The sequence below is a fragment of the Electrona antarctica genome (assembly GCF_951216825.1).
Source record: "Electrona antarctica genome assembly, chromosome: 3".
In the NCBI taxonomy this organism is placed as follows: domain Eukaryota; kingdom Metazoa; phylum Chordata; class Actinopteri; order Myctophiformes; family Myctophidae; genus Electrona; species Electrona antarctica.
The window spans coordinates 21,261,384-21,276,032 of NC_136808.1; the positions used below are offsets into that span (position 1 = coordinate 21,261,384).

General features: G+C 43.5%; 1 protein-coding gene across 1 annotated transcript in view; it reads right to left on the minus strand.

Moving 5' to 3' along the window:
• LOC306920449 (tetraspanin-4-like) overlaps window positions 1-14,649 on the minus strand; it is a gene marked incomplete at its 5' end in the record, with an annotated part of 200,202 nt that overhangs the window by 48,553 nt on the left and 137,000 nt on the right. The window contains one exon of the mRNA XM_079497206.1: window positions 9,671-9,745. Coding sequence (XP_079353332.1) covers window positions 9,671-9,745 — 75 coding nt within the window. The remainder of the gene's footprint in view (window positions 1-9,670; window positions 9,746-14,649) is intronic.

A 14,649-nucleotide genomic window follows, 5' to 3' on the forward strand; every position in this document is an offset into this window, starting at 1 on the left:
AAAAAACTAAATCTAAATGTTAGTAAAGGTATGATTTGGAAAGTATACATGACTTGAATGAATCTGCAGTCTGCACTGACCTAAAACTTAGCTCTACCCCTTCCAACGTATAGTTCATGCCATAAGGTTTTATAGGTTTAACAAAAAGCATACAAAATATTAAGCCTTAAATGTCAAATGTTCAAATCATAAACTTGACCTTATTTCAGACCATTTTACAAAGCATACAGGATTCTCAGTACCCACTCTTCTGGTTTAAATTCACATTTACAGCTACTAAGCCAGTGGTTCCCAAAATGGGGTCCAGGGACCCCCAGGGGTCCTTGAGTGAGTTCCAGGGGGTCTCCAGCTAAATGATAGTTTGGAACCAAATGGACCCTTATGGGTCTGTAACTCTGAGAGTGCAGGTCCATTTGGTTCCATTTGTATACTCTCAGAGTTAAATTAACATTGATTTTACAATATAAATTGGGGGTCCCAGAGGTAGAAATGCCATTAAATGGGGGTCCGTAGACTAATGCATGTCAAACTGGGGGTCCTTGAAATTAAACGGGTTGAGAATCACTGCTAGAGCCTTAAAAATCTTCTCTTATGGGGGTCCATGGCATTCTGTTTTCAAATGGGGGTCCGCAGGCTCATTAGTGTCAATTTGGGGGTCCTTGACATGAAAAAGTTTGGGAACCACTGGTGTAGAGTTCCTTGATGAACAAGGAACTATGTGTCCCTGTCAGGGCTAACTGGCACATGACAGTCCTTTGCAATTTGCAACTCTAGATTTATTATAATGATATGAAGTGACTTGCCATATACCATCCATTGACTCCCCATTCATCCAATTTGCATCTGCGATCTGCTTGTATTAAACAACATTAAACTCACCAACATTGCAGCTGTAGGGAAAGCTTGAATATCCACTTTAAAACTGCAAAGCTTTTGTTTCATAAAAAAATCCACGAATATTTTTCCCACTCAGCTCTGTACTTAGTTTTTCTTCTTTTTTAGTTCTATCTCACTACTAGAACTTTCTGACTTTTTGGCTGTCAACAGCATCCATTTGTGTTTTCAATGTTGTGAACCGGGGCGTGGTGAAATTGTTGCTAAGATACGATACTGCATAGTGATTGGCTCTGCTGCATGCCTATGAAGAGTACTAACCAATGAGCTGTGCCTAGCTCCTTTCTAGACACCAGGTTCCATGTATTCCTCCTGTTCCCATAGCTCAGATTAGCTGCCCCTTCTGCGTGTGTGTGAATGTGTGTGTCCCCGCATGTGAGCGACTGAGAATCACCATAATGCGCTGTCATTCTTCCACGACCCCAAAATATGGGATTAAGTGCGTCCCGTATCGGTTCATTACGGGACAGGTCTTTTAGTTGCCAAATAAGGTACGATCCCGTATTTTACGGGACGGTTCTCGGGAGCGATGCGAGACAAAGTCACAAATGACATCCGAACTTTGGCTGGCTGACGATCACCAAGGACAGCGTTCCTATCTAGATTCCGACTTATGAAGGTTTGAAAAATCCTGCTTTGAACCGAGGTAAATGGAGAGGAGTTGTGTTGCATAGCAACCGGATCAATGTTAACAGCTGCTCTGGGGCTCAACCACTCACAGAGTATACCTAGCTGATAACGTCCCATAGCTGGGGGGTACGAATATATTCGTACCTTGCAGAGAAATAATGAATTGATCTTTGTTACATACTGTATGAACAAATACCATAAACAGGGTGTACCTTAGCCAGTACAGTACTCTTGTGGTTTCCAATAGAGTATGTGTGTGTGGTATGGTCTCGGTAGCCTGTTAAATGTCACAATGTTCTTGTCACATGTTTCATATCAGTGTTGACATGCCCCGCCCACTATCTGACCTTCCATAATCTTAACCTTATAGAAGCTGACACACACACACACACACACACACACACACACACACACACACACACACACACACACACACACGAAGAAAAGACAAACTAGACAAGGATATTCAGAGGATAAAGACGCTATATAAATGTACCATTTAGAGGATGGTGAGGTTTGTCAATGTAACTCTCTGGAGTGATACAGCACTTTAATGGAAAACATTTTCATGTCAAGGACACAATGTTTAGGGCGGACCCCCATCTGAAAAGGTTTCGTGTCAGGCACGCCCTTAAGAGATTTGTTTCTAAACGGTTTTGATATTTTAAAAAAAAGAGCAGATGTACAAGCTTGCGGCATGGCACAAAGTGACTGAATGGATGAAGCCCCCCCAGGGCTTCACTTTCTGAACCAATATTATAATACATATATCACTTCATAATGTGAACAGCAATTTACTGTACAACACATTTGTGATGGTAAATTACGTAATTTCATTTCTTTCCCTCTGGTTAATTCACTGCAATATAGCGTCTGTTTAGAGAGAGAAGATAGTTTCACATTATTTACTAAGCCTCTTGTCAGATGACTCAGCAGCGTGGGGTCATACGGTATATTTTTAATGATGCAGTTAATGATGCATGCAATGTGTGCGTGCGTGCGTGCGTGTGTGTGTGGCCCTGCTTTTGTTGAAAGTTGTGCAGTAATTATGTGTTCAGTTTATAAAAGGAGAGATGAGTAAGTCTATGCAGTCCTTTGCATTTTGGTTCGACTTTCTTTATTGCAAAGCGACTTTGTAACTATAGGAGAGAGAGAGAGAGAGAGAGAGAGAGCCCCGTCACTACGTATTCGTGCAATATACGCACTGTGTGTAGGGCAACATGCCGAGGGGGGGCAACAGAGAAGAAGTGATATAGACATAGAGAGAGAGAGAGAGAGAGAGAGAGAGAGACCTTTAAATCTCCTGTGGGGATCGTTCAGATGGTCATGATGGGGCCTCAGGTGGGAGCCGTTATGCTTTAAGTGCGTTGCTCTCAGAGACACTCCAAACACTAGTCTACGACCTTATGCTTACCACAAGGCTGTCCCCCGTCTGTGGATGATGGAACTCAGAACTGCACCAGTGTTAATTTCCTCTTTCTCTTTTCTCTTGTACTGCTTGTTACTGCGGCCCGGGCCAGTGTAATATTAACTGGATGTGGTGCATGATCCACCCCATCCAGTTATTATTACAACGGGGATCCACATCAGAAATTGGTTAAAAGAAGATGGACAAAAGGAACCGTGTCAAAAAACATCTTCAGACACGTCCAGACATTTTGTTGGTAAAAGGTCAAGTTCAAGAAGGTCATGTTGTTGAGAATGTATTCTCCTGTGGCGATGAGCCATGCATCTCAACTATAAACACACACCTCAGCCATGCACGCCTTATGGCTCTGTCTCCCTGTTTACCGAGGGAACTAAAGCATCCAGAATGGATGAGCTGAGATAAATAGAGATTTATGAAGCGAGGGGAAAGTGAGACAGTAGGCATTTTTCTACCCCTGTGTCCTCAAAGCCTCCCCTCCTATTGTAGATATGCAGACACAGACAGCAAACAGAACAAGAGTGATGCTCATTGAGCACATCCACTAAACAAGTCGTTCAAGACACAATATTTAGTGGACGTGTTTTCACTGCGGGGAACATGAAGAGGCACAATAAGCACTAATGTGAAGCCCCCGCATCGTCGCTGAAAGACCTGCCCACTCGACTTAAACCAATTCATACTCAGGAACAGGCAGCAGCCGTCACCGGCAATGCCACTTAACCACATGACGCCATGGCGTCCCGAAATTCTAAGCATTTCATAATAATCTAACCCATTCTGGGCGGGAACCTCTTTTGGGGTTCTGTACAGTATATTCAAAAATGACAAAAAATGTGATGCTCATATTTTAGCATTATCCGGCAATTTATTTCCTTTTTACCCCACGGTTTTGCAACCCATTTTTTCACCCAGTGTCAATTATTGTCTCCACCAGGCCGAAGGCATGGGGAGAGAGTATGTTTTGCACTCCGTCCGTCCGTCCGTGTGTCCGTGTGTCCGTCCGTGTGTCCGTCCGTGTGTCCGTCTGTGAACAGCTAATCTCCGGCACCGTTAACCCGGTCGATGCCAACTTTTGCACACACACTCCCTGGATGCCAAAGATGAACCTCTGCCCCAAAATTTCCAGAACGGCCTGTTATAGCGCCACCAGGAGGCCGCTTTGTGCAAAACAAGTTTTTGGACAGTACACCTACAGATTTTGTCCAAACATCACGCAAATTGGTACACAGTCTCTCTCGAGCCATTCAACGAAACAGTTCTTTCAGATTTCTCAGACTCCATCCTGATTGGCTAAGATTGCCTTCCAAAGTTCGCAGGAGTGCTCAGTTTCAAACAAAATGCTGCAAATCATGAACACATCGTGTGATTTCCGTGAAATGGAGCATGCACATTCCCACTAGGCCGAGGAGGAAATGCCACATGAAAAATTTTAACTCAGCCTCATGGTGGCGCTATAACTGGCCGAAAAGTGTTTTTACCTCTAACTGCACGGATCTGTGGATAACTTTGTATGTCAACTCCCTAGAGGCCAAGGAAAAACCTTTGCCTGGAATTTTTCACATCTGCTCTTTATAGCGCCACCAGGAGGCCGAGATATGTAAAACACATTTTCTAATATTACTCCTTCAGATTTTATCCAAATTTCACGCAAATCGGTACACATGCTCTTCATAGTCATGTGATCAAGACAGGTTTGTTTGATTTCTCATAATCCACCCTCATTGGCTACGATTGGCTTCTAAACTTTTCAGGAGTAGCCCGCTTTGTACAAATCGCCACAACTACTCAACGCAGCGTCCGATTGTGGTGAAACTGTGCATGCATATTCCCACTAGGCTTTGGAAGAAATGCCACTTGACAGTTTTCAAATCAGCCTCATGGTGGCGCTACAACAGGCCAAGCCGCGTCACACACACACACACGTTTAGATTGCTCCTAAACATTTTGCCAAACATCACACACACTCTCCTATCCTCCTGGTGGAGACCTGTGCCCAGAAGGGCACTTTTTCTAGTCTAATGATCTAATGCAGGGGTTCTCAACACGTGGGTCGCGACCCCTAGGGGGGGTCGCCAAATTATTTTAGGGGGTCCCCAAATTATATATATATTAAAAAAAAACATTTCTTTTTTTTTTCTTTTTCTTTTTTTGCAACTGAATGGCTGGAAAATGGAATTGAAGAGTTTACATAGTACACATAGTACATGCATAAACTTTCCTTAATGATTATATCTGGTTTCAGTATTCATTTATGATATATTTTCTCTATTATTAAGGTTATTTTTGCAGTCAGTTTGTATTGGTGGTGGGGAGGGGGAGGGGGGCGGGTGTCGCGAGACATGGCCAAAGCATTTCCGGGGGTCCCCAGCCAAAAACGTTGAGAACCCCTGATCTAATGAAATCCTGGGCGCTACTCTGCCAACCTGGGGGGGCAGCGGACTGACCTCATGCTCCCTTCTATGCATCCAAGCCACTTCTTTTCACCTGACAGGGGGAGTTTCCCCCGGCCGGACGTAGCGTGTGGAATTCTGAGCCATTCTGAGCCATTCTGAGCACTAAAAACCACTAATGACGTGTGCACTGAGGATTGCTATATGCTGTTTCTACCATGGGAAGCCTATGGAGGCTATAGCGATTAATGCTCTTTAATCAAATCTCGTGAATGGCCAAGATGGTAATAATAGCTTTTCTCGAGATATCTAGAGGTTGGCTTGGATTGTAAAGACAAGTCATTTTGTGTTTGGTTGCGCTCGGGTGTTGCACTCTGAAAATAGCACAAGCTCACGTGTCAACTAGACCATCTGCAAGCTCCCAATGTAGTTTTACTTAAGTACATTTTGATTTCTGGACTTTTACTTTTACAGAGTAGGCCTACTTCCGAAATGCAGTATACTTTTTTTACTTAAGTGAAAAAAAAGGTAGTACTAAATTATTTTTCAGAAGTCAGTGTGCTCTCACAGTGTGTTTCTGACTCCAGAGCACCCCCTAGCGGGACACACCCAGACAGCACCCCAGGGAAAGGCAAAGCAATCAACAATCAACAATCAACAACATGCTGTCTGGGCACCCGGCATGTAATCAAATCATCGTGCATGTGGGAGCAATCAATGGTATTCACCACCCAGAACCAATCACAAGACTGATCAGAATGGTCAAAGTACTGAAGCAGCGGCCATTTCATCAGACAGTGGAGACCGGTACCAACAGTAAAGAATAGTGTTGATTTCAACAGGAACGTTTGATTTTGTTTTAGTCATAGTCTGTTGAGTAACATTTTATTTCGTTTTAGTCATATTTTAGTCTGAAATGTTTGTTATATTGAAATTAAATGTGTTATTGTTAGTATAGTTTTAGTTGACTAAATATCATAAGATTGTAGATCTATTTTCAGAGCGCAACCAAACGTAAAATGACTACTACTGGATCTACTGGATCTCTTCTCCACTCTAACATTTTAGTTTTAGTTGACGAAATTGTCAATATATTTAGTCATCTTTTAGTCATCATAGCTTAGTTGGGGTGACTGTGGCTCAAGAGGTAGAGCAGGTCGTCCAATGATCCATGGGTCGGCGGTTCGAATCCCGGTTCCTCCTGTCTACATGTCGAAGTGTCCTTGGGCAAGACACTGAACCCCAAATTGCTCCCGATGTGCTGGTTGATACCTTGCATGGCTTCTGCCGCAATCGGTGTATGAATGTGGGTGTGAATGGGTGAATGTAATGCACAATCTATGTAAAGCGCCTTGGATAAAGGTGCTATATAAATGCACCATTTACCATTTATTTTCATTTAGTTTATGTCAGTGAAAAAGGGTAGTTGACAAACATTGTCCGTCATAGTTTTAGTCAACAAAATCAAGACTGATACAGAAGAGGACTGAGCTGACCGCTTCGGTGTGTTCTTGGAGCACAGCAGACGTCACGTACTGTCGTACTCCTCTTCAAAGCCGACGGACAACCATCCAAAACGACCAAACAAGCTCAGTGTAAAACTACCGTTTCTCCTCTGTCACAGAATTAACAAAAGAACTGACATCGATCATAATCCCCGAGTTGCTCTCTTCTCCCCAAATGTGTCCCCAACTCCACCCACGTCCCTCCTCTGCAAACTGTTAATAAAGTATTCAATCAATCAATCAATCAATCAATCAAACGATCAGACCCAGGACAAAATGGTACTGGCCTCCTGTCACCACAGGTCATATTAGAGCCTAACCCTCGATCGGACGAACCGGATCAAACATTGAGGAAACATGGATTAGTTCCAGCACATTTCAGAACCGTTTCCGGGAACCAAATTTGATCACACTGTCAGAGCTGATTACAGCAATGCCATGGTTCTCAACCGTTTGAATCTCAAGGGCCACCTTAACTCTGAGAGTACAAAATGGAAGCAAATGGATCACCAAAGTCAGGCTGCAACTATGTTTTTCTGTTTATTGTTTTAACACGTTAATCTCAGAAATAGCTGCTCTGCATTTATATTAATTTATAATATCTATTAAAAGAGGTAAAAGCAGTGGAGGTCTTCACTGTGTGGTGATCACACCCAGTAATCATGTGTCAGAAAAGGTTGCACCCTCCGTCCCTCCCCCACCCTGTTTCCTTCGAGTGTCTGTGCGTGTTTTGTCCTGAAAGTACTCTGTTTGTTTGACGTGAAACTGACAGCCATCAGCATGGCATCGACAGAACACCAAAGTAACAGAACACCAAATCATTGTGTGTGTGTGTGTGTGTGTGTGTGTGTGTGTGTGTACATCTGACAGAGTGATGTGAAGTGATTTTCTCCGTCTGCCAACAGCTTGTACTGCTCCTCTTTCTAACCTGATGTTAGACACGCACGCACGCACGCACGCACGCACACACACACACACACACACACACACACACACACACACACACACACACACACACACACACACACACACACACACACACACACACACACACACACACACACACACACACACACACACACACACACACACACACACACAAAAGAAAGTCATTTGCGAAAATACCTGTCACAGTCTGTCACAGTCACACTGGCCACTCCCATATCCCATTCCAGCACACCCAGTTCCATTTACACACCTGTCTTCAACTACCTCATCAGCCCAGCAGTGAACACTTCTCCAATCAACCTGCTCCCTATAAAACTGGACTCAGTGCAAACACTCATTAACCTGGTGTCATTGATGTCCTGCTTGGTTCCTGTTTTGACTACATTGTCATTTTGCTGTCGCCTAATTCCTGCCTACATCTTCAGTGTAAGATAATATATGCTTGATTCTTTATTAAATACTTTATTATCTACTCTTGTTGTTGTGACTTTGCACTTGGGTTCAACTCACTCTGTCTGCATCCGTGACAATACCAGCCATGTGTTCCTGACTTGAAGCGAGACACACAAACAGACACTTAATAATTTATGAATGTCCACATAAGAGATACAATACGGACACAAATATTACAAGGTGCTGTAAATAATGTACAGTCAGCAAGTCTTGGACAATACCCACACACCCTTGCAACAACCCTTCGGGGGTACAACTAACGGCACCTTCGCCATATTTCGTGGCAAAGAGATTTCACAGACATTTGCAAGCCTTGTAGCTGCTTCTTGTTGGCATCCCAATTTGTCGGAAGCCTCTTACAACCAACCTATGTACATGTCCTAGGCTGCTGAAGATGAACACAAGTAGATTGCACCTATAGCCTAGCTCTGTGATGGTCTGCAGGAGTGGCTGGTAATTTAATTACTTTGGCCATCTAAGCTAGAGTCAAAGGTGCAGGCCACTTCAAGAATGGAAACTGATCAAGAATGGAAACTGATTCGGAGCCTTCATTGACATCAACAGCATCTGGTGTATTAGCAGAGAGATGTGCAAGGATCGTCAGCACACACACACACACACACACACACACACACACACACACACACACACACACACACACACACACACACACACACACACACACACACACACACACGAAATGTTTGTTTATGTCCACATAATGAGAAGTACAGGAATACCTTGTACAAAGGACATAAACACTGCCAGTGCAGTTTGACAATAGGAGAGCAGCCAGTTACAACGTGCATGGACGGCAAAGCATCATTACATACAGTACAGCTGACATGTCGGACACAGGACAATAAATCATAGATAAAGGAAACAACGCCTCCTCCAAATTGAGCGGCTTCCTATAATGGCTGAAACTGAGCAGTACCTCGTTAACTGCTTGGCTCTCCTTTTGGAAAGGCCGGCCATTTGTAAGCCCATCACAACCAACTTATGCACATGCCCTAGGCTGCCTAAACTAAAAGTTTACATCTGTAGCCTAGCTGTGAGATGGTCGGCACTAGCTGCTGTACTTCAGCACTTTGGTTAGAAAGGCTTCTTCCAGGCTATAGTCAAAGGTACAGCCGACCTCGAGAATGAACACCTCTCTCACAGACACACACACACACACACACACACACACACACACACACACACACACACAGGTTGTGACCAGGTTTCAGACTGAAACTCCAAAATAAAATGTACGGGAAAAAAACTATTCTGATGATGCACGATGGTACCAGGATTTAGGATAAACATCATACTGTAACTATGCTGATGATGTACGATGGTACCAGGATTTGGGATAAACTTGATGGTACACACCAGGATTCAGGCTTAACATGGTAAAGTGAAGCAGGATGTCTTACCTGGTCTTGATAGATGGAGAAGAGCATGATGAACAGAATCTCCAAGAAGAAGATGAGCAGGAGCAGGATGAAGAACTGTGGACAGACAGAGAAGGAACAGCACACATAGCGATTAGATGTTTATTTTTATTTTTCCATCAGCACATGTATTATTAGGGGTCAAGCCCAACGAGCGTAGACACCTTTTGTTTTCATGAGAATTCCGCCATTTTAGCAGTTTTGGCGTTCTGTGCTATCGTTTTTCACGAAATTCTGCAATATGTTAGACTAGAGAGCCGTGAGGATCCCTCAGGAACTGACCTTTAGATCTCTTGATGAGTAGGCTATTGTTAGGATTTGCTCGATCCATTTTTCTGCCTTGTTTTGGCCACGTTACAGCAATTGCATTTCCATACATGCGAATTGAGTCTGACTCTGGTTACGGGACTACAGGCAGCGTTGACAAACAACCCCTTCAGCCAATCAGCGTAATAAAGAAACTGACGCCATGTCAGCCATGTTTTCTTTTTGGGCGTGACCCCGTCTAATATATATTTAGTTGTTATTATGGTTTAATATGTCATCATTGCTGTCAGGTGGAAACCTTATATGTCCCAAACCGTTCCTACCTGACTGTAGCAGTGTTGTTTTTGGCGGCACATTTTTATTTTAGTTTTAGTCATAGTCTCTTGAATAGCTTTAATTTAGTTTTAGTCACATTTTAGTCACCTGGAATGTTTTAGTGTTTAGTCTAGTTTTAGTCGACTAAATATCATAAGATTTTAGTCGACTAAATCTACAGTTGATTTAGTCGACTAAAATGTATTTTGTCGGGCCTTGATGCCGTCGTAATGACTGATTTTACACTTGCTGAAAATAGCCGATCTACAAGCTCACAACACGTCACAGAGCTTGTAGATCGGCTATTTTCAACATGCAACCAAGTGTAAAATGACTTATACTGGATCTCTTGTACACTAGTCCCTACATTTTAGTCTAGTTTGTATTTGTTAACAAAATTGTCATTATATTTAGTCTTAGTTTTAGTCATCGTAGCTTAGTTTTCATTTAGTTTCCATGTAGTTTTCGTCAGTGAAAAAAGGTAGTCGACAAACATTTTTTGTCATAGTTTTAGTCGACGAAAACAACACTGGACTGTAGGAAGTAACACTGCGTTCAGGAACCTGGGGTCATTATTGATTCTGAAATGAATTTTGTTTACGCACATTAATCATGACTGCCTTCTTTCATCTTAGAAACATTGCACAAATTAGAGCTTATCTATCGCGCACGCACGCACGCACACACACACACACACACACACACACACACACACACACACAAAGTTGAAATATGGATGTGGTTTCTGCCCGACAGCAACAATACGAGCATTGATTTAGAGCAGTGATTAAGTCTTCAGAGATCAGATCACGTATGTCTGAGACGTCCTGATGTGTACTTTTAATCACACAGTAGTATCTTCCAAGGCCATGATATAGTACACTCCTGAAAGTGATTAATTCAAGACAAGAGGAGTAGAGACTAGTAGAGAGTAGTGTCTCACGTTTCAGTGTGAGAGCTTGAAAGGTTGTGTGTGCATGTGTGTGTGCGTGCGTGCGTGCGTGCGTGCGTGCGTGTGTGCGAGTGGAGTATAATAAAATAAAAATATTGGAAAGTAAAATACAAATATCTCAAGTAAATGTACATAGTTACTTTACACCACTGGGTTACAAGTAGAATGAGTGGAAGGATCACACAAAAATGATTGAAGAGCATCTCCATTGAGCGTGCAGCTGTGTGTATTTCTGGCAGCTAGCAGCACAGAGGAGGAGGAAGAGGAAGAGGAGGAGGAGGAACTAAATTATGTGCTCCCTGGCGGGGACAGGTTTGAGCCGGTGATTTACACCAGTACACCTCTCAATTTATTAGCAGTCATATATTTTACGGGACTCTCTGCGGCTTGCTAGATGAGTTGCTTGATAGGCCTGCACACACCCAGCACCCAGCGGAGTGCTTACAACGGTTACCAGCTCATCCATCAGAGCAAAGGGGGGGAAAATAAACTTTTGTTCCTCTCGCAGCTTTGGAGCGCAGCGGCTATCATGATCGTCTGTGTCGGGTGGAAACCTCATAAAAAGTTAAGATTGCAGGGCGCCCGCTGGCCTGGTGGTCCAGGCGCATGCCACATATAGGCTCTACTGGCCTGACGGCGCGTCACATGTTCGAGTCCCTTTCATGACGACCTTTGCTGCGTGTCTCTCCCCTTCTCTCTCTCCCTCTTTCCTGTAATTCTTCACTAGTAACTATCAATAAAGGCAAAAAGCCACAAAAAAAAGTACGAGTAAGCGTTTCGAGCTTGCGGATCTGCTATTTTTGCTGCTTTCGTGTGACACTGTAGTTGTAATGATAAAGTAAGGTGTTCGTTTAGGGACAGAAAACACACAAAAGGTTAGAATATGGAGATAAGAGGTTTCTGCCCAACAGCAACAACATTGAAGTAACAGAACTGTTACTTTTCAGGAGAAGTCACGTTCCGATTGGATCCAATGTAGGTATTATTTCGTCACAACTCACAAGGTCTTGTTCATGCTGTTCATTAAAGGTCAAATGTTTCTAAAAACCCACATAACCCCAACGCGTTGCATCACAGCGTGTTGTCAGCTTCTAGGCTATTTTGGCTACTTGTTTGTGACACTTTTGTGGCATTCATTTACGAGAAAAAAATTACAATTTATTGGGCAGCAACTACCATCCCTATTCTGGACATGTAATAAGAGTGACCGGAACAGGGGGAACCAGGTATGTATTTCTGGGCACCATTTATTTTAACCGTCTGCCCGCCGGAAACGAGGAACACGAGAACCTACTCTTTTTTCCTTCTCCGCCAAACGCGAGATTCTCGGGTTTGAATTGTTTAATCAATCTTTGATCCGTTTCGATCGCTAGCTGATGTTGCTACCGCAACAACACTCTGGGACACAAACACACAATGGCCGCGGCCATTTTGAAGATGCACGCGCATCTACTTGCATTGTCCGCCCTGTCTTCAGAGGCCTGTATCTCGGAAGGGACATTGAGGGGGCAGATTTGGCCCAGACAAGCGTTTTCAACGGCCTGTAGCAGGCACTGTGATACTCGCGGTCAGCTTTTTCCACCGCCGAGCGAGACAACAACAACCGGTCATGACAACACACACAGCAGTTTCTCACAGAAAGATGCGATTATGGATATTTGGATCTTCAAAGTAAGTGTTACGCGCGATAAAACCTTGGCAATACGCTAGCGAGGGATTCATTAATGGTGGCGGGTATTAACATTTATTTATTTAGTATTTTCCTTTTTTATATACATCCCCCCAACACGGGCCAGGCAGATGGCTGTCTACCCTGGAGCCCGGTTCTGATTCTCTCTTCCCCCCAACACGGGCCAGGCAGATGGCCGTCCACCCTGGAGCCCGGTTCTGATTCACTTCATTCTGCTTAGACTTTTCTCCCTGAGACTGCCACTAGAACGCTTGCTCTGGGGCAGGTCTCTGCTCTGTATGTAAAGTGTCTTGAGACAGCTTGTGATTTGGCACTTTATAATAACATGGTGGTGGTGACCACAGTTAGTCATTTACATTCCCCCCAGCCTGATTTCTGCTTTCAGTCTGGCTCCGTAGGCTACAACCATAATTGACACAAGTTATTTTCAATTATTATTATTTTTTTAACAATAAAATACTTTTAGGCCTACTTACTGGTACTGTAAGTACATTTTTATGCCAATACTTTTGCCATTGAGCTAGAGTCTGCCTGCTTGCTCATGGGATAAATTAGAGCCTGTGTTTGGTGAGACATGACAGGGAGACAAAATACAACCACCTCGATTGTTATATTGTATGAACATACTTTGCCATACCACCACCAGATTGGTTATATTCATAAAAATCACACCCGTGTGAACTGAGTGGTGCAACTACACATTTATTGTTATAGTTACTGTACATTAGAACCAGGAAAGCATCTGTGTCATAAGTACTCTCCGCATGAATTCAGTCTCAACAGTGTCAGTGACGTCACATACTAACCATAGCAACCATGCTCACCCGTACAGGCACAAACACACACGGGTACTAACAAAGCCAGTTGCTGGAGTGGTTTGCACCACTCAAAAAAACGTTACATAGTGCAGCTTTAATAAGGACTTTTACTTGAGTATTTGTAACATTGTGGCAAAACAGAAACCAATGGTCACAGCCTTACTAGCAGCATACAGTAAAACCAATGGTCACACTAGGCTCACAGCCTTACTAGCAGCATACAGTAAAACCAATGGTCACACTAGGCTCACAGCCTTACTAGCAGCATACAGTAAAACCAATGGTCACACTAGGCTCACAGCCTTACTAGCAGCATACAGTAAACCAATGGTCACACTAGGCTCACAGCCTTACTAGCAGCATACAGTAAACCAATGGTCACACTAGGCTCACAGCCTTACTAGCAGCATACAGTAAACCAATGGTCACACTAGGCTCACAGCCTTACTAGCAGCATACAGTAAACCAATGGTCACACTAGGCTCACAGCCTTACTAGCAGCATACAGTAAACCAATGGTCACACTAGGCTCACAGCCTTACTAGCAGCATACAGTAAACCAATGGTCACACTAGGCTCACAGCCTTACTAGCAGCATACAGTAAACCAATGGTCACACTAGGCTCACAGCCTTACTAGCAGCATACAGTAAACCAATGGTCACACAGGCTCACAGCCTTACTAGCAGCATACAGTAAAACCAATGGTCACACTAGGCTCACAGCCTTACTAGCAGCATACAGTAAACCAATGGTCACAGGCTCACAGCCTTACTAGCAGCATACAGTAAACCAATGGTCACACTAGGCTCACAGCCTTACTAGCAGCATACAGTATCTCCTACATGTTGGAGATTGTTCTGACAGACTTTGGGCTCCATTTTCGTCACCGCTAAATCCCTTATCCCTAAACTTCTTTG